At 36.8% G+C, this 21,608-nt stretch overlaps 1 protein-coding gene across 2 annotated transcripts in view; it reads right to left on the bottom strand.

Annotated features, from left to right (window-relative positions):
* The window catches only part of TMEM2 (transmembrane protein 2), a 69,371-nt gene that overhangs the window by 3,278 nt on the left and 44,485 nt on the right, over positions 1-21,608 (bottom strand). For both annotated transcript variants that reach the window (XM_023537348.1, XM_011371267.2), the window contains exons 16-22: positions 19,241-19,418; positions 16,834-17,049; positions 13,117-13,325; positions 9,938-10,120; positions 7,228-7,447; positions 4,643-4,741; positions 1,508-1,662 (exon numbers count right to left, since the gene is read on the bottom strand). In XM_023537348.1, coding sequence (XP_023393116.1) covers positions 1,508-1,662; positions 4,643-4,741; positions 7,228-7,447; positions 9,938-10,120; positions 13,117-13,325; positions 16,834-17,049; positions 19,241-19,418 — 1,260 coding nt within the window. The remainder of the gene's footprint in view (positions 1-1,507; positions 1,663-4,642; positions 4,742-7,227; positions 7,448-9,937; positions 10,121-13,116; positions 13,326-16,833; positions 17,050-19,240; positions 19,419-21,608) is intronic.

Below are 21,608 nucleotides of genomic sequence, written 5' to 3'. Positions count from 1 at the left end.
ATATATCCTTTCATTTTATTTTCTTAATACAGGTCTTGACATTTCTTATTAAAATTCTTAAGTTTTAGATTGGTGTGTGTGAATTTTTGTTGAATTCTTTCTAAAGCACTGATGACTCAATTCAGATTCAGACCGGAGGTCTGACCATAGCAGCCCTGTAGGCCTGACCTTCCTCAATGGGTCACGACAACACAGGCTCATCCCATGAGATCACTTACAGGTCTCCCTCACCCCCAACATCCTCACACGTGCCCAGTGTCCCTAGAAGTCGTCAGCTGCCCCTTAACTTCCTAACACTTCGTTAAATACAACATATAAACAGAATAGTATTCCTAAGTGTACACCACATTAGATTTTTGCAAATTAAACGTAGTTGTGTAACCAGCACCCAGACCAAGAAACAGCACTACAAGTATCTCAAAAGCCTTTTTTGCAGCCTCTTCCTAGAAACAAACTAGTGACTTTTTAATGAGTTGGTTTTTACTTATAAATCTATAGGGTATCTGCAAGAAATATTTGTGGTGAGCTTTATGCCCTGGACTGTTTTAGGTGGAGTAAGAGCATATCTTTTCAACATTAGGAAAAATCCTAAAATCCTTAAAAAAGACTGAGGCCTTGGAAAAGAATTCCCTACAAGTGTCTTAAACCAGAAGATAGAACTATTCGTATATACTGAATATGACATTCAAATAATCCAATGACTTTATGGGACTTATTGAGATCTGGGTCTATAATGTGTAAAGAACATAAGTGATCAGATCGACTGATTATGGTTCAAAAGGTAGATGGGTCTTTAACCCCTGGGAAGTGTATGTCCTTCCCTTAGCGACCTCATTCAACGATGTCCGAAGCCAAAGGAGCAGAAAAGAGTCTGAATTCATCTCCTTGCCCCCAGGCAGGGTCTGACCAACATAAAAAAAAGAGATTTCTCTCCTGTGCACCTTTCTTCAGAGACTAACAAAGAAAAACTAATTAGTCTAGGGCTCTTAAAAGAGAGACCACACACTCATTCACTTAAAAATCAATTTACTCCTTCTTAGTCACTTCCAAGTGACCCAGGTGATGACTTCATATACCATAGTCATAGCACAAAACTGCCTGAGGGTCAATCAATCAGTGGGACCGATGGCTACAAAGGTAAAAATGTCTATAAAATTGCTTTAAAATGGTAATGAGCTTTCTGAGAGAGTTGAGTACAATGTAGAGCAACTTAATACTAAAAAGTAGGATAGTAATGTTCCAAAATGGAGCTTTTCTCCTTCTTAGAGCCTTCCCACCATTTGCAAACTCTTCTAGCTTCCAAGTTCTCACTGTTGGCAAGCAGAGGTTTACACTGATATGCAGCTTAGAGCACGCAGGCATCAATCTGAGATGGGGAAGAAATGAAAACCGTTCAAGAGTCCTAAATGTCCACGGAGTACAAGGGCCGGTAAACAAACCAAGCTTAGAGTGAACCAGGTGTAACTTTTAACATGGCTTGCTCCTCTGCAGAGCGAGTTTCACCTACCTTGGCGGGATGCCTGTTCTTAAATACTCATCCATGAGACTGACTTCAGCGAGGGGAAAAAACCTGTTTTTGGTCAACTGGAAGGGAACACTGCAGGCATCCACAACAAGGAGAAGGACACCTGCACTTCGGAAGGTAAAGTCAGTGCCATTGACCTGAGAACACAAAAATGTCTTGAGCTGTCACCGTTTCACTATCTCCAGGATAATGAACCTTTCTAGCACCTCTCCTCTGCCTTCTAAGCCCACGAATCACATTATACCCAGGATTCAAATTGTATACCCGTTTACTTTTTCTGCCAGTATTTGAAACTGTGCTGTGCTCTTACAGACTTTGCTTCAAGTGCACTTTACTGACTGGCTAAGATGCTCTGAGCATGGCATGGCAGCCTGCACTTGGCTGAGCAGGGTGACTCTCTGCACCTTCATTCTTACACACACACTCTCCCATCACGGTTAAAGCTTTGTAACTTAGCAATCAGGTGGCGGCCTCTTCTCCATATTGCAGCTCAGCACACTTATTGTCACAATGCTTGAGAAAAAATATAATTTAAATACACATTAGAATTTAGGTTTGGAACATCAGAGGAGCCAGATTGCTTCATCTCCTTTGTTCCATGTATAGCTGTTCTTTAAAATCAAAATGGAAAAGTGGTAATTTTACTAGGATGTAAGCCACAACGTATTACTACTATATTAAGGTACAAGTATATTACTCTACCATATAATTCCCAGTCGGCCTCTTTAAATTAATGGTTTGAAACCTTTTCAAGAAAAAAGAATGCCAGACATATCCAAATATCATTAATTCCTCAGCCAAAAAGAAAGAAAAAAAACTTATTAGACTGACAAATGATTCAACACTAATGTAAGCCATAGGCACTGTTTCTGGTTAAAATGTGTAAAATTATAAACTACACTAAAAGCTAACAAAAGAGAAATACTGTCACCACTACACTTGCCCTTGCTAGAGGAAATTATATTTAAATTTTATTTCTAATCACTACTAATCTCCCAGGAATCAAAATGGCCTTTTAGCTGTGTTTAAATTGCTCTAATCCAGAGGATGATTCTGGAAATGCTTGGAGTACAGTGCCATTTTATATTTGGAAAGATTGGAAGTAATTCTCTTATTATTAAAAATCCAAATACTTAATATTGAGATGCATTTGAGAAAAAATATAAAATGATCCTCAACACACTCAAACTGTCCTCTTGAAAAGTACCCCTCCCTCAAAATCCTATGGCTTAAAGGGAACACAAAACTTCCCTTAAAAAATAAATAAAATAATGCCATGTCCTAACAAAGACTCTTCAAGTAATGCATGTGAAAAGTGTTGGAAGTAAATATGACAAAACACTGTATTCTATGACATTTCTAGGATCCCAGGCACTGGTACAGCAATAGGGTTAAACAATGTCTTCTAACTCTGGTGCACAGCCTGCTCGAGATGTTTTAGACAAAATAATATCTTCCTTAATTATCTAGTGAGCACACAGCACAGGAAATATAGTCAATAATATCGTAATAACATTGTACAGTGACAGATAGTTATTAGATACACCATGGTGATCACATCATAAGGTGTATCACTATGTAGAATCATTATGTTGTATACATGAAACAATGCAATATTACATGTCAATTATATTTCAATTACAATTTTTTTTTTTTATCTAGTGCATGGGTTTTAGCAGTGAGCAGCCAACACTTGCTTCTCTTATACAAGTGACTGCCACCAGATACCAAGCTAGCAGGCTGGGGTCAGCTTCTTTATGCAGCTGACTGCATGAAGATGTTCAGTTAACAAATCTCATGTCAATGAAATTACCTCATAAACATACTACAAAATGAACGATTGCTAACATAGGGCAATAGGTATAAATATATACTTGAGAAATCTTTGAGTTACATTTAAGTAGGGATAGTCTATTTATTCTTAAGGTTTTTTTTGTTTGTTTGTTTTTTGTTTTTTTTTTTTAACATGAGACCTATCCTCTTAACAAACTTTGAGTGCACAATAATACATTACTAGTGACTACAGAGACCATGTTGTACAGCGGATATCGAGAGCTTATGCATCTTACTCAATTGAACTTCATGCCTGTTGATTAATAACTCCCCATTTCACAACCCCATCCTTAAGTGAGGATATTCTTAATGCAGAGTTGCTAAAAAGTCAGATTTACGTCTTGGAGATGGAAGGTGATGATGGCTGTACAACGTGAATGTACCGCATAGCACTGAACTGTACACTTAAAAATAGATGAGATGGTGAATTTTGTGACAAAAAAAAAAAATGGGAAAGAAAGAATGGGTAAGATTTCATTTTTTCCATGTTTATGTGGATTTGTGATTGTGCTGCCCACCACTTTCAAAACAAAACAAAACAAAACCCTGTGCTCCTAAACAGACTATGTGAGACTGGGCCCAGGCCCTGGCTGGAAATAGTTGAGTGGCTAGATACCTGTTACCCAAAGAATTCTTTATATGGTGATACTCAGGTCAACCTGATTTTGGACAGGCCACATGCCAAGAGCTGGTTACCACTGGCTAGTTTGGCTCTTAGCCTAAATTCTAGGATTGACACTGAGGCTCAGGCCTATATTTCTATTAACCCACCTAAACTAGCACTTTGTATCTTTTTCTTCATCCAGAAAAGTGGGAGCCAGGCAACTCCCAAATAAAAGGCCAGGGAAAAATTTTAAACCTTAAATTTTTAAACAATCAACTTGGCAGCTCTTCTAAGTTTCAAAAACCAAAGTTAAGCATAGTTTACTATATTTTGACTACGTGTGGCAATTATTTTTTTAACCAAAGATGCCTTTTCTCTTATTGAAATAAAAATCTGGGTTATCTGTAACACTATTAATAAAGTAAAAATAATGTGAATAAATTTTAACATTTATCTGAAAGTAATCAATAAACAGTCTACTGAGGAAAAAAATGTTTTAGTATATTACCTAATTTATTTAAAAATGCAAATGTTTAGGAGGTATTTATACCTCTATTGCTTGCTACCAATAACCAAAATGTGATTACAAACAAGTGACTGTTGCCAGAGATGATTCACGTCACCAGGATGAAATGTAAAAGTGAGCAGCTGAGGCAGTACACATGCCAGATGGTACTTACAGAGATGACAGACAGGTCTCCACGCTTAGTCTCTGCTTTACTGGGTGACTGGAATTGCACGGGGAGGTAGCTTTTATGAGGATCACTAGTAAACACCACCTAAAAAGGGAAGAAGTGACATATTTATGTCAACTGCATCTTCCTCCAAAAGAGTGCCTCAAAATAAACTCAATTATATCAAACCCAGTAGGTTTTTTTTTCCTGAATATTTTGCACATTTTTCATGACCTGGAATTCCATTTTTGATATAGGATTAACACAAGAAGTGTGTTTCTCATTTCTCCTTTTCTAGAACAATTCCACTTTCAAATAATTGCAATCTTGTTAAAATCAATTCTACAAAAGACTAAATGGTTTATATTTAGGTCTTTGTAAATATTTTATGCAAAAACAGTCACAACTCTTTTTAAAGGTTTTATAGACCAGTTATTGAGTCAGTATTCAGTCACTCCAAGACTGAGAAAAGAAATATAGAGGACAAGGAGTACCCTTTTAAAACTTTTTTAGTAGGCTTGTGTTCGCCAAGTCTAAATTCCTCTACCTGACCTATCAAATGTCCCCTAAATCAAGCCATGCCTGATATATAGGCCCCTTTGTCCCATAACATTCAACAGACAGGTCAGCTCCCACAAGTGCTTTACCTCCTTCCTTAACATTCTACCTTTACAGATGCCGTTCTCTCCCCAAAATGCCCTTCTCTGTTTCCTTCTACTCCTCCAAATCACTCCCAGTCTCCTAATCCCCTCTCCTACATCCTCCCTAAAGGCTCTCTTCTCATTCACAAGCACTCTCCACTCTCAAACAATGTAGCACTTCAAGTGTATGTCCTTAAAAATGGATGTCAACAATTTCATTGCAAGAGCAAGTAAATCATGATCCTAAGCATTCCAAAGCTGGACTTTCCTTTTAAGTCTCAGGTTTGGAGTGAAAAATTCATGTGAATTTTACTACTAAAATGTATGTGTTGGTTTTTGATATTCAAAACCAAATTTCTCCACAAATTTCTAAGTATAAAAGTCATGGTCCCAGATGCTTCAAATTCTTTGCAACTACACAAAGTATTATTCAATACATTTTTAAAAAATAAATTCAAATCAATGCTTCAAGTGCAAAGAATAAGGAATGCTAAACTCTAATGCATGGACCCATTTAACAAGATAGGCCTACAATACGTCCAGTGAGATTAAATTATTTTTATAAAGTATAATATTTATTCTAATTTTTATTATAAATCATATAAAATCTTTCCAGTAATAAAGGACTTTCTTAAATTCAGCTTGAGAATTATGCTGGAGAATTTAGTTCCCTACAAAGATTATTTTTAAATGTTACTTTTAACTGCCAAAACTACATTGAACAGGTAAGGACACATACAAACTTCATGTGAATGTTTTTTTGTTTGTCTTTTGTTTTAGTTGAATTGGAGAATAGAGGTAGCACAGGAATATGAGACCGAAACTGTGACAGTGAGTTGCATGATGATGCTTATCATAGATAGATCATAATAAGAAATATAAATCCATCTTCTTCTCCCTGTTCTACTGCCACCAATGGGCAGAAACAAATGAGAAAAATTAGAAACAAAGAATTTATACAGCGGAAGAATTTTTGTTTTCCAAAATCACTTAGAATAATAAGATTTAGATGTTTCCTCCATATTAATAGGCAGTATGAATTTCTGTGGCAACTCTTCAAAAAAAATCCTCTAGCCCAGTGAAACTCAAATGTAGACGTTTATCAGAGTCACCTGCAGGCTTGTTAAAGCACAGACTGCTGGGCCTACCCCCAGTATTCGATTCTGCAGGACTAGGGTGGGGCCAAGAACTCCAATTTCTCATTAATTCCTAGATGATGCTGTTGCTGCTGGTCTGGAGATCACATTTTGAGAAGTTTCCCTTAACCCATATTTGTCTGTGGAAAGATTAACTATTAATCAGGGCAGTATAAATTAACTCTACACTTCTTTTTCACTTAGAATTGATCTAACTTCCTTCGGAAATCCAGGCCTAATTTTAGCCCATATTTTGGATTTACTTTCCTTGCCATGTTTTTTCAAGATCCAGAAGGAGACCATCTAATATAAGAATATGTCAGGAGAAGCATTTCACTTCTAGCCAAAGTCAGTTTGTACTTTTAATTACAGGTAAATGTAATAGCACATGCTTTAAAATTAAGAGTGGCTTTCCGCCTTAAAAAAAAAAAAAAGAAACAATTTCCATATGAGTTGCATTTTCAGAAGAGAAATTTCACACTGCCAATAAAACAAAGTATTTTTCTACAGCACTGACATGTAAATCCAGTAGCAATATTGCAACAGAATCACATCTTGAGAAAGAAAAGATGACAATCAATTAATCCAGTCATTCAGGGTAAACTAATGTATCGCAGGGAGAAGGTATTTTTATTTCACTTTGGACTAGTCTGCTTCTTATAAGCATCACATTCTAGAATGGGCAAAAATTCAGGAGAAACTTTGCAATATTTATAAATTGGCAACACAGATGTTTCAAAGAAAAATGCATCTATTGCAAAGAAACCTTTTGATTTTTTCTCAGATCACAGCCTACTTTTTCTTTCCCATTTACCTGACGGGTTCCACAGCCTTGACAGAGTCCTGTGAGCATGGCTGGCATACGCTTGAGGGTTGATGGCTTTCTGTAATACTGGGGATATGCTTTGGCCATGCAGTTACTGATGTCTTTTGAGTCTGTCATTGCCTGGATTTTGACTCGTTCGCATCCCTGAGATGAACAGTAACTGTGGCCATCCCTGTGGCCTTGGGCTTTGAGATACAAAAACAGCAACCTGCACAAAACAGAAACCAATCTATTGGGTGTTTGACTCTCAAAAACTTACAAAAATTCCTCAAACAACTCATGGCTAAAAGGGATATTGCTCGAATAAAGTAACTTTTCCTTAAAAGGAAAATAAATTACAAAGCTAATAAAGCTGTTTCCCTTCTATCCTCCTTAGGGTCTTAGGACAAATGCAATACTCCTCTAGAAAATATTTTGATAATCTGATTCAGTCATTCTAGAAGATAACAAAGTTGATTTCTGGTTTGAATTAGTTCAGTAGGTGATTTGAGAGGAGAGAATTTGGCTTGGCTCAAATATTTCTTGGAAAACTTTATACTTGTGTTCAGTTTAGAATTCAGTAAATTAATGTGTTTTATTCTCTTTTTTTTTTTTGGCTTATAAATCATTTTGGTTTAACATGCAAAAAATAATAAAAACAGCAACTGTGATTTGTTTGGCTAAGACCAAAATATGGTCTCAAATCAATTCCTGTGATGTTTACTAAGAGCAGATGAGCCTGGGGTCCTTCTGTCTATACTTTGGCCAAAATCAAATGAAATGAACAGTCTCACTGATTCTGAATTATTCTCCTACTGCCAAGATGAATGAAAAAGTAACTTCCAGGCAGCAGTCCAACGTCTGTCAGCAGACCTAGTCCTTCTAAACCCAAGGAAGTCAAGATTCTAAAGGACTTGATCAAATGTGGTTGATTATTGAAGATCAAGAATTCACATTTTAATATGAGGTCAATGAACAATACAAAGTAGCAATTGTGAGGTAAAAATCAGCCACTGTCCCAGTGCCCAATAATTTTAACAATATATACATAAGGAATATCATGAACCTGATTAGTCATGGGCCTTTTGATATAGAATTAAAATCATCAAAGTTAATAGAATTAAAAAGAACTAGAGCCTCAAAGGCCAAGGATTCTAGAAATACCCAGATGATGAAACATTTCCCATCTTTTTACACATTTAATCATTAATTTGTGATCACTAGACCATCCTTACAAATTTGGGTGTTTCATTTATTTTTGTGAAAAATCAACTGGAAATGTGGAATTTTGTCATCTATAGCAGGGGTCCCCAAACTCTGGGCCACGGACCTGTAGCCTGTTAGGAACCGGGCCAGGCTGCACAGCAGGTGAGTGGCAGGAGAGTGAGCGAAGCTTCATCTGTATTTGCAGCTGCTCCCCAGCACTAGCATCACCGCCTCAGCTACACCTCAGATCGTCAGGCATTAAATTATCATAGGAGTAATGGCCCCCAGGGCAAAAAAGTTTAGAGACTGCTGATCTATAAAGTAAAAATCCAAGTAGTTGTTTAAGTCTAATTAGAAATTGAAAATCAAAGACAACCATGACAAGAAAAGATTTAGGGTGATTAATTATACTAGCCGCTGGAGGGCAAATAAGTTGCATCTTATTCAAAAGCTAACAAGGCACTTGATTGAACTCCAATCTTATTTCTCTAATCAAACTTGCCACCGTCTCCCCATTCTGAACATTTGTCTTTCCCCAAACATGCCATGCCACGTTCTTCCATGCCTCCATGCAACTTATCCACACTATTCTTGGGACACCTTACCCATCTCTATTTCCATCTTCTCCTACTCATTCCTCAAGAGTTCACCCCAGTGTCACCCTCTTGGGATGTTACTGGTTACCCTAAGCTGATATTCTCAGTTACCTCAAAAGGAATACTGCATATCTCACTACAGAACTTTAAGCATTTAAACCTTTCACTCTCTCATTACCTGCTTTCCAAGCTCATATCCTTCAATGGACTGTGAATTCACAAGAAAAACATATCTTATTTACATTAGTGTCTTATGGTACCTAGAAACTTGCATATGGTAGGCATATCAGTTTAAGGAATGGCCACTGAAGAAGCATGCTACTTGATGGAAGAATACAGGAGATCAAGCCTACCATAATACAAAGGCTGAGAGACTGTAACTGGATAAGAGCAGACAAAGCCAACAGGACCCCAGCTGAACAGGATTAGAATTAAAAAGTAGAAAGATGCAGCCTAGAGAAAGTTGAAATCAAATATGTCACGGTTATACAGTGATTTTTAAAAACTCAAGGTCAACTTGAGAGATAGCATTAAAAAGAAAAATAAGCTTTCCTTGAAATATGAACTATATCATATGTAAACAATCATCCTATGTGTTATTATGGGGGAAAAAAATCAGTTTTAATTTTCAATTGGGCCTACTGGTTCTTTATTGACAAGGATAATTTCTCTCTCTAAATTGCCTTAATAGGCATACGGGAAACATCCTCACTCAATTCCTACTGCCAACCATAATTATGAGTCATTCTAGTTCTCCTCTAAGCCTCTAATAGTGATGAGCAGAGAATTACCCACATCAGCTGCTTTTCTAAAGGGCCGTCACATCATAGTCTGTTCTTTGTTAGGCTCAAGAACTAGTAATTTCATCATTAAAGAAAAATAGCAATAATTCTCATTCATTGGTTGCACTGAATTACCCTGTGCCAGAGTCAAAATAGAATTTCCTCTCAGACTGCTTCCTCTGCAACTCTTCCAGTGAATTCACAGGCTCATACTCTTCCATTTTGGATAACGAACCATTATGCCGCTGTAAAAAGCTAAAGGCAATCTGAAAATTTGTGTTTGGTGGATAGCAGAGGCCAACTCGAATCCAGTCATTCCTATAAAGAAGAAAAAATTAAAAATGAATTCATATGCGAGCCAATATATTTTGAGCATTACAACATATGTAAAGTTTAGCCATGATTTTCTCCTCGGATGTCTGCTGTACACCGAACTATCCAACAGTGGAAGTCCTGAGCCCTAACATACTAATAAATCACCTAACTTTAAGTGTTACCCACATTTCTCCTATCATATTTTTAACAATAATATGGCTTGCAACAACTTCTTGGTTTCAACCAGACTTCCGGGAATGTGAATAGAATTGGAAAAAACGCACTTAGATACTACAAGTAGATAATAAAATTAAGTAACAAGGTGGAAGAAACACGAATAGACTGATGGTGAAAGGAGACACTGGTACAATCTTTCCAAATGATGTTTTTTGTTCATAAACATATTGTTATCTTTTATTATTACATTAATATGAATACCTAGTGTTAAAATTTCTAGATATAAAGGTACGTGTACTTTTAAAGCTTTTAATGCATACTGCCAAATTGCCATAGTGTTTTTTCTTATCTGAAGTCTTTTGATATAAAATAAATATTTTTTAAAACCATTAAAAATATTTCCCCCTTTTTATAATTTGCTTTGGGGGGGGAGGCATTTTTTTATTGTGGTAAAATATATGTAATATAAAATTTATCATTTAAGCTATTTTAACTCTTCACGGGTATTAAGTACATTCACAAGGTTATGCAAGCAGCACCACTATCCATTTCCAGAACTTTTTAATCATTCAAAAGATTTTTAAACAATATATAACAAGGCCTTAAAATTATTCACACAGGTTTCACTCAGTAATCCCACTAAAGAATTATTAGAAATGCAGGCCAAATATGTTCTCTGCAGTATCATTTACAATAGCAAGTGGAGGTGGGGAAGAATACCTAAATGTTCATGAGGGAAAGAAATAGTTAAATAAATTTTGATACATCTCTTTTCTCAGAAAACCCTTGAGGGTGGAAAGAGAACAGTATAAATGTTTGTAATACCTCACTCTGATTAGAAGAATTATTATAGGTTATTTCAATTTTATGTTTTTCTGTATTTTTCTTATTTTGTTTAATAAGTACAGCGTTTAAAACTTCTAAAGTGTTATTTTTAGAAGTGGCACTATGACAAAATCTATGACCTTTCTGTAATTATATTAAATTTGGAAAATAAGACTGTCCATCTCTTCCTCTTGCCTCCACCCATGATGTAATTAATTTTTATAAACTTTTAGCTAATTAAACAAGGAAAGTTTGACTGAACTTCAAGTCTATGTGGATTTTTGAAACATCTGAGTTCAGCCCCTTTTCACTTTAAAATGTTTTTACCTGCTCAGTATTTGTCAAAAGTTATGGGTGATACTTACAGAACTCTACGTACCATTTGGTTGCAATACCTCGCCTCAAATCCATAACCTGCCTGATATAAGTTTTTGTATTACTGATCATTCTTTGATATTTCTCCACAGTCCTCTTTGATTATCGTTTGTCTCTTTCACTGATTTCTCTGCAGCTCACTGATGGGAGTAATTATAACCGACTGGCTTTTAGAAAGCTTACGCCGGCTACAACATGAACTAAGGATTGGAAGTGGGAAGACCAATAGGACCCAGATAAATGATAATGGCCTGAACTCAGCCACAAACAATGAGAATGGAAAGTGGAGAGAGATGAACAATATTAAAGAGACAGAACCAACAAGGTTTGGTCACTCATGGGATGGGGAGATGAGGGAGGAGGAAGAGTTAAGGATGAGTCCTGGAATGTTTGGCTTGTTTGATCAGTAGGCAGAGGTGTGATTCTCCGGCAAAGACAGAGAAGCAGCAGCAAGTATTAGGAAAATAGTAATGGTTCCATTTAGAGCATGTGCCAGAGACCTCACATCTTAGAATACGAGCATCTACCATGATGTTCATGATCCCTGGAAGTGACATACTTAGAAATGGCTTTCTGCATGCTCTATGTCCACCTGTGTTAATTTCAATTTTGTGTTTTACAAAAGTTCTGACATGTCAGAGCTTTATGACCAGTCTGGTAATTAGGCTATTTCAATTTTGCAGGTACACATCTGAGTAGTTTCATGGGGTCCCATGGGTTAACCATCACACATATACAGATAGAACTCTGCCTTTCAAGAGTCCCATCCCTCCTTTTGTTTCATCTCCTGTCACTTCCCCTAACACACCCTATGCTCCCATCACACATCCATCAGTCCCTTCCTAACTCCATTGCTTTTATAACTTGAGAGATCACTTAGTGTCTCTTTCTCAGCTCTGCCTGGCCCATCTCTCTTAGGCAGAAATTAATTGCTCTATCCTTTGTCCACTAAAAAATAGTACTGGTTTATTGATTTATTTGAGGTTTTTTTCTACTTGTATACTGTGAGCTCCTGAGGGCAAGTACTTTTCTCACTCATCATTACATCCACTGGCACAAAGTAAACACTTGAATAAATTAATGTAAAATAGAGCCTTTGAAAGTTATATTATTAGGACAGCTGAGAAATCAAGGGTAGAAAGATGCTTTCAGGCAGGAGTGGCAAACACCTGATATTCATGCCACAACTCTTATACCTCTTGCTCATAGCAGACATTTGTAATCAATCTTACCACTCTCTAATGTCAAGTCTAAACTTGTCCTCAAAAATCTTTTTATTTGCCAGGTAACCAAGTGTTCAGTTGGAACACCAGATAAAACTTCTTCCCATTCCAGCTAAGGGGAATTAAAGTATTGAGCAGATTATATTAAAATTTATTGTTAAATGGCTTTCTGTATACAATACCTTGACCACAGACAAACAGAAATTTGCTTTTAAAAGGAAAAGATTCAATTTGTATATTCTCTTAATTCCACCCACATAAAATATACAGCCTCCCCACAAGAAGAGCAAAGTACATGAAATCGGCATTTTTTACTTGCTACAAAGGAGATGTGTTGTTATTTTTTCCCACTAAATTCCTACTTGCTCGACTATTTGAAATACAGTAATGGAAACATACTTGTTGAAGTTTATGAGGTACAGAAAAACAGATTTCGGTGCCGGCCCATTCCAGTGGACGGTGTAGCCCTTCTCCAGCATGATCACAGGCTGGTACTGCGAAAAGGTCGTCTTCTGGGTAATGCCCCGAAGCACCATCGGGTAGAATGGGTACTCATCTCGTGCGATGGTCACGGTCAGGTTCTGAGTGCCCCACGCCTGCACATAGACCTACAAAAAAGAAATTAAGAATTGAAGGGAAGAGCATGAAAACTTAAAAGCTAACCAAACATTTCTAGCACAAAACCAAGTGTCTCTCTACTTTCAAAAGAGAGATTCTGTGACCTGTGCCAGACTGAGTAGTAGCCAACTTCATCCTAAGCCACCCTTACAGTGAAGCCTGCTTTAAACTGAAATGGTAAAAACAGACCGACCACACGCTCTGCTAGCCAAGATCATCATCATCGCTTCCACCACAACGGGCCAGCTTATTCATCAGAATATGTGGCCTGTCAAAGAAACCCCTCAATTTAAAGAATACACATACAAGAAATTAGAAAATTAATGTGAAAACTGATACCCTCCACTCAAATATGAGAGACTTTCCTCTAAAACAAGAGATGGAAAATGTAAATATCTTAGAGTTTTGGCTTTCAATTTTCCATGACCTATATCAGCCCAAGAAGTCATTTTTCACCTCTTCAAAAAAAGGGGGTTAGAAAGCACTCTGCGAAACTGGAAAAACATATCAAACTGAGACAAATTTAAAAGTCCTGACTTTTTTCCAGTGGCACTTGAGCCCCCTGCTGTGCCAAAATAAAACCTCCCCTAATGTATCCTCCAAAGAACAAATCTCAAAACAATTTCCTAAAACAAATGAGTATCCTATAGCCGATTTCCCAGAAGTATTCAAACATTTCCAGAATACTGCGTTGAATCCACATTTCTCTATTTTTCTCTTTTGGTCATTCCTACAGTTCTGTCTGTATTGATTCCCCAATTACATATCCTTTGAGCCAGAAAATCTTCTTAACGCTCATTCACATCTGACTACTTCAATATAATACTCTTCTCTACTGACATCACTTAAAGATTTAAAATAAAGACATAGAAAAAATATATTTTGAGACTATTATCTTCATTTAAATATATATTTAATAAATACTTCACTATATTTTGCATATTTATTATTTGTGTTTACATTTATGTAATTATAGTTTATATAATAGTTTATATAAGCATAGGTTAAATACAATGTATAATAGAATATATGTGTGTGTGTGTATGTATGTATGTATGTATGTATGTATATATGTCTTACCTTCTCCCAAATCCAAGAAAGATTTGAGGTGGCACATGTAACCTTAATTCTCCTTATGTTACCACCTTTCTTCCTGAGCACCTTATCCCTTGGGCCAGCAAAGATCAGACATTCCATTAAAATAAATGTACAAATAGCTAAATAATGTTTTTTCTGTCTTGAGATCCAGCTGCTTCTACCTTTTGCTTAAAAACGCATTGTATCATACATTACCCAAGTAACAACAAATGGCTGCAGATCTGGGCTTCTAGCCCAAATTCCAAATTCTCTGGAGAAAATTTCCGACCTGTGGTCCTACCATTCCCAGAGCCTCCTGGGAAGTATTAGATGACTTGTTTCTTTCTTCATCTTCAAATAAAAATAAGATTACCACCATCCTGGTTTGTAAGATAGAAGGATCGGGTTTCATAGTCTCAAATACAGTAGAAACCACAGAGTTTACACACTCCTTTATAATAATTCAAAAATATAAAGTTTCATTAGTGAGCACATACGACTTTCAAGATAGACACACAATCATACCACCTTTGAATACACATGACTAGCAAGAAAGTTAGCTAAAACTACAGCTACAAAAGAATTAAACCTTTTTCTTTTTGTTTTAATTCTAGAATTTCTACAGCTTCCTAAGTATTGATGTATCAACTTAATTTTAGGGAGTGATTCTAATTAAGAATAAAAAAAATGGAAAAAAGAAATCGCATTTTAAACCACATTCTTTTCTTTTTTTACTATAGTTAATTCTCCATTCATTTCTTGTCCTCCCACTTAGGCAAGTATAGTAACTTAGGCAAGCATAGTTTTGTATTTTTTTTTTTTTTTCCCCCATCATGAGAATGAGAAATCTCACAACAAAAAAGCTAATACTTCATTAAAATTAACCAGAAAAGCTCCCCAGTCCTTATCCCTCTTAAGCCCTTTGTCTTGCTTATAGATAAGAATCATTTTAAAGTTTATTTTATTTAATTTAAAAATATCATTCTTTAGCAGTCTTGATTCAAAATCAGAAGAGCAATGAAGAATTCTGCTCCAAGAAGCTTCTACTACAGAAGGCTTTGGTGGTATAAACCACATACGACTCAGGAGGCCCAAGAAGTTGAAAAGCAGGAGCAGAGGAACACACCCTTGATGGGCAAAGCAGCCAGAGCTCTGAAAAGGGACTTCTTCAAAGACTGGTCCTTCCCCAGGAAGAAAACACCCAACAAATAAGAGCATTGAGCAGCAAGCCAACAAGGAAGGCTTCTTTCCTGAAAGCCTGTGGGACTATCAGAGTCTAATATCCCTTGGAAGATTCTTTGTTCTTCCCCTAATCCTTCTCTCCATGCTCTAATTATCCTTTTCCTTTATTCTTTTATCTCCCTTGATGTCTATTATTAGAGCCTATGATTTAGTTGACTAAAATATGGTAATAAAATTCTGCTCCCTTCAAAATTCTGGGCAACTGGTACCCCCACCACCTGCAATCTCTCCATCTACCCAAATATCACTATCAAAATCATTATTGCAACTTAGAGCTCTGCCCTCATATAATACTAATTGCAGCAAGCACTTCACTATGTTGCCAAGCCATAGGCTAAATGCTTTACATGTAGTCATACATTCTATCTTCACGACCAGCCTTGTTTGTAGGAGAGGATCTAGAATTATCCTCTTTGTGCACAGCACAGAGTAGTTAATTAACTTGCCCAACTCATGTTTAAGGAAATAACAAAGGCAAGATTCAAATCTAGACAGCCTGGCTCCGACATCTGTGCCCTTAACATACTATCTCTCAAATGAGTCCATCCTCATATACTAGGCATCCAGTTAATAAATGCACACTAGCTTAATGCTTCCAAAGAAGTGTTTCCCAATCTACATCATCCCCTTCACAATTTCATAGATATTATATCAAAATATAATCTGAAGAATTTCCCTTGGATTCCTTCCTTGTCCACTCATTTCCAATTCCCAGCTTTGCCTCTGGGAACACCTATCTCACTTTCCATGTGACAGATATTCTGCCCCAAAAGTTAGACTTCCATATTTAGTAGAGCTAATGACCCTGAAATCAAAGAATAAATCTCCCTCTCTGCAGGTGTAGCTATAGTATGGCAAGAAAACTTGGCCTAAGACTCAAGAAATATGGGTTCTCACACCAACCATATTCCAATATTTAACCAAGGACAAATCATCTCACCCCACTTGTTCTCAAGTTTCTATTTGTTAAGTTGGTTTGGAGTGGGGACGCTTTAAATAAAATTCTCTGAGTCCACGGTTCCTAATGAATATTTGTCCTTTTTTTTTTTTCTTCTAAAGAAACTCATGCTTTGGAAAGTATCGATCATCCTGAAGAGCTGAATAGTGCTTCTCACAGAAGCAGTGCTGTCAGGAGCTGGTAAGTAATCAGGCCTCATAATGCATTCTGGCCATAGTTACCTGGGCATAGTTCCCACTGCAAACCACTGCATTCCATCTCGTAACATTTACACAGCTTGGATGGCGGATCAGGTAATTGTCAATTCTTCCCACATAAGCATCCTTGTATCCTGTCACAGAGCCATCAATGTCATGGAATATGGAATTCTTATCACCATCCAGCTCACAATCTTCGAACCAGGGGCCACGTTTTCCAAAGAAGACATTCAGAGAGACCTGACAGCAATGGAAAACAAGGACACCACAAAATGAGGGCTCTTGCCATCTTAGCATCCTCTGCAAATATCCAGCTGCGTATCCATTACAACTGCTTTATGGTTAAAGTAGTTCTGCGTCACAGTTCATAGCTGTCAACTATGGCACCCAGTCACTCAAAGTTTTCAATTAATTATGACATGCTTGTGGGGAGAAAATCCTTGAAGCCTTGTGGAATTCAAGAAGCAAATGTTAAACTTTATCTTTGGTGTTTCCCCTTTTTCCTACTTAAAAACTATTACTTGCTCTCCAGACAAAACTATCTGTGGAAAGAGAAATTAGAACAGTGTGGAAAAATTCACTAAGCAGTCATAGTTTGTTAAAAATTGTAAACTTTACACTTAAGATCTGTGCATTTCTATGCATGCAGATTATACCTCAATTGAACAAAAACCTGTAAGTTCTAGCTAGAAGTTTTACTTCGTTCCAAATGTTTTAGTTCCTTGTTCTTATGACTCTCCCAATCAAAAAATAAGTACAGTTCCAAACTGAAACAAAGTCAAAAGGTTGCCTTCATGTGGTTGGATGACCACTGAATTTACTAGAATCTTCTGAAAAGTATATGTCACTTTCTCTCTCCTGAACACAAACCAAGCTCAGTTCAGTAATTTTCATGTCAGTTAAGAGTTCATTTGAAGCCTTTACCGAACACATAGCACACAGCTGCATAGCAGGCTACAGGTGACATGTTTTATAGTCTTTAGCTGCTTCTTATTAGTAGTAAAGTAATAATGTTATTCTAACCATGCAGATACACCTCTAAAATGCTTTTATGAACTCGTCACCCTGGGATGTTTTAAAATCAACTGAACATCTAAATGGTAAGCAACCCAATGGAAAATCATTGATGTTTGGGACAAGTGGCTCTAGGTTCTTAGTTCTAGGCTTTCCCTCCTGTATCCCTTGTACCCCCATTGTTCTATCTATGAGAAACTTAGGGCATATTTTCCATTTTTAAGGTAGAAGAAATTTGGCAAATTGCTCCCTTTACAAACTATTCCCACAGCCTCACTACCAATGGGAACTCTAGGCTGATGAACCACTGGACATAAACTGCAGATTCTCTTAAGGCTGTTGGAACTCTAGAATTCTACAACAAATACCACATCTAACAAAATGATTTTCAGTATGACCATGTCAGTGGTCAGTAAACTGTACACATGGAGAGGTCTACATGGGCAATAAGCAAACCTCCCTACTAGAGAACTGATCCAAACTCACTCTATTTATGTTAGAAGCTATCTTGTAATGTAGCCTTGCCTCTTCCCTTGGAGTCATGAAAGAGAACCAGCCAACTAAATCAACATCCCAATCTGTACCTGTGCCTCTGTTCCAAGCCTCGGCTATTCTAGAAAACCAGATATAAACTCTAGTAAAATATCACAAGTTCTATTTTAAATTGGGTAAACACAGAGTTTGCCTGTGGATGTGAATGAGAGAACTATGAGCCACTTCCAGCTGTTGCTGCCTATGGGAGGAGGGATAGAGATGGTCTGAGACTCAATCTCTCTATGTCACTGTCACCTTGGAAATGGTAAAATGGGGGGAGTATGTAATCAGATTGTCCTGTATATTAGAGGTAAAGGAGGTACTGATAAAACTATTAAGGAAAACTATTTCTGTGGGCTACTACATTGTAAACAATTATTTCTAAATCCTTTTTGTAACCTTCACAAGAACCTTCCACTAGTTTCTATCAAAAATAACCCCATTTGTTTCATACTACCCCAGTATTCTTCTTCTTTTCCAACCTTTTATCCTCTAGTTCTCCAGCAGAATAGACCCCAGAGAAGTAAAATACCAGGCAGAACCCAAACCTCTTCATGAATTATTACAACAAATTTCCCAAAATCATGTCCTCTTGTTCCTATGAAACTCTATAATCCCCATCCCTATGTCAGCACTTTAAGTAATTTTCCCTTTCAAAATATCACTTGTAAGTTAAAAGGACTCAAGTCAAAGTGACTCAAGAAAGTTAAAGTGATGGGACAGAGTGTAAGAAACTAGAAGTTGCTTTTGCATATATACAAAAATCATATATACTCCCAGTCATAAAGACTTAGTCACAAATCCTGTCTTTTTATCTTTGAAATGTACTGTCCCTTCTCCTCCCACCGCAGTCACTATGTGCGAACCACAAGAACATACTTACATGTGGACCAAATTTCACAAGGGAGATGTTATTCCTGGGGGTTATCTGCCAGGAATTCTTCATGAGGAAGCCAATAGCACTGGTATACCTATCTGGAGTTGGCACATATTTTTTGAAAGTGCACCTGGTGAGATGAATGGGCCCATCATAAATTTGAAAGCCTCTAATTGGGAATGTCCTGTTGAAATACAAGATTTTTTTTAATGCACATGGGCTCTTCCCTTTAATAGCTTATGTACTTGCTTTATAAATACTCTTTAATATCCTGTATGCACTAAGCACAATTCTAGAATACAGTGGTAACCACAACAAGATCCCTGATCAAATAAAGCATACACTGTAGTGAGAAAGGCAAAAAGAAAAACAAAGGGTAATTACAGATAAGTGCCATGGAGACAAGACATAGCAATACAATAGATTGGGTAGGAGAGAGATGCTTTTTCTGGATAGAATGCAGGTCTCTCTGAAGAGGTGACTTTTGCTTCCTTGAATCAACTTGGTTAAGACCTTTTATTTGGTAACTCATATACTTTAGTTTTGGTTCCAAAATCCGAAGCATGAGAACAAAAGACAAATCTATGCTTAAACAGAGAGAACTTTCTTTCAAGCCTTGACAGTAGCAAGGTGAAATGATATACTTAAAAGTATAAAAGTATAATTCCTCAAGGCTAACTATGTCAAAGGGGAAGCTAAATTGAGAAATTAGTTTTATTCACTTTCCTCCTTTCTGTTCAAACATAAACTCCTTAATCATATAGTATTAATCATAATTAATGTTCAAAACCCATAATACTCTGGATCCCTTAGGTTTCTCTCCTTTTAAATTACTTGACGGCATTGCAGAGGATTTCTATAGAAACTAAGTTTACAACTTGGCAGTGTTTTACAATAAAAGCATATACGCTAGCAAGAAATCGAATAGCCTGGTTAAAAATCTATGCATCTTTACGTATTTCTAAGGATATATCTCAAAATGTTTCTCTCACATAGAAAAGGTTGTACAGATAAGGTAAAATAAAAACTGGAATCTTTGTTTCGGAAAATCCTCCTTAGCAAAGTAGCAATAGGCATTTCAAAATAATGCTGGAGGCCAATGTAAAATAAAAAGAATAAAATTGAATTGACTGCCATCATACTGCAGCCTATACCTCAACCAATACAGCTGTTTTTCTTTAATCTGTACATTAGAAGAGGTAGATATAGCCTAATTATGAAGAGCACAGCATTGAATCCAAACTAACAAGGTTTGCATCCCACCTCAGTTACCTTAACTAAGGTATTTATGCAGCAAGATGATGACGGTGCCTACCTCATTGGGCTTTGCAAGGATTAAGTGAATTATTTAGAACAGGGCCTGATATGTCATAAGCATTTAATAAATGTTAGCTATTAAAATTCCATAAAGTTCCTTTCCCAGAGACTTCCATGGTCTAACAAGAGTTTGCACAGAGCATAACATAGAACGGCATTCAATATTTACCAATGACAAGCACAGGGGTAGTGAAGCCAAGCCTAGGTCACCCTTTGCCGGAAGCTAGTAAAGCCTATCTGCCAACCCTCACCCTCTGCCTCCGAAAGCTAAGAGTCTGTTTGCCCCATCCCCCTGACCCATCCTAGCCCAATGTGCAGACAGAATGTAGAACTCTAAGAGAACTGATGCTTGAAATCATACATTAGCTTTGAGGCATGGCCTAATTTAGAACACTAGTTTTGCTCTACCTAGTTTTCCCACAAGTAAAATGAGGACAACTCCAAATTGTGTCTCAGAACTTTAGTATGGATTAATTAGTTGACAGTTCCCTAAAAGCTCTGAAGAATCTTTCTAGTGCTAAATGCTATTTTAATGACTCTGATTATTTTGACAGAAAGCATGCCAAAAGTCTACCCCCATATCCCCTTCAACATCTGAAACACTCTTAATTATACAGCCGTGGTTAGGTTTTGAGTCAGTTTTGGCATCTATCAACTCTTATTTTCTAGGACTCTTTTCAATAGGTAATTTCCTTTTTCCAGTGGCTATTTCTGAAAACCAACATCACAAATTGAGGGAAAACTGACCTAATGTCATAGTTTATGGTTTGGCAACTCTCTGTGGCTCAAGAAAAAGTAAATAAAACCACCAGCTTATACAAGACCTTATATAAGGAATAAGAAACAAAACAGGTTCCTTCATTAGAAAATTGGTAATGAAATCCATAGTGTCTGTTTAGTAGTTGATGCTCCAGAATTCCAGAAGATAATACACAAATAGTAACAGTGATAATAATAATAATAATAGTTTTAATGATGGTATTGTTGGGAAAGTGTCACAGTAGAAACCAATCCATCCAGGATGATTACAGAAACTTCCAGAATGGTTTAGGTTTTT

The sequence above is a fragment of the Pteropus vampyrus genome, unplaced genomic scaffold (genome assembly GCF_000151845.1).
Source record: "Pteropus vampyrus isolate Shadow unplaced genomic scaffold, Pvam_2.0 Scaffold186, whole genome shotgun sequence".
Taxonomy (NCBI): domain Eukaryota; kingdom Metazoa; phylum Chordata; class Mammalia; order Chiroptera; family Pteropodidae; genus Pteropus; species Pteropus vampyrus.
Note: the sequence above shows the minus strand (reverse complement) of the source record. Positions and strands in the feature narration are given on the sequence as shown.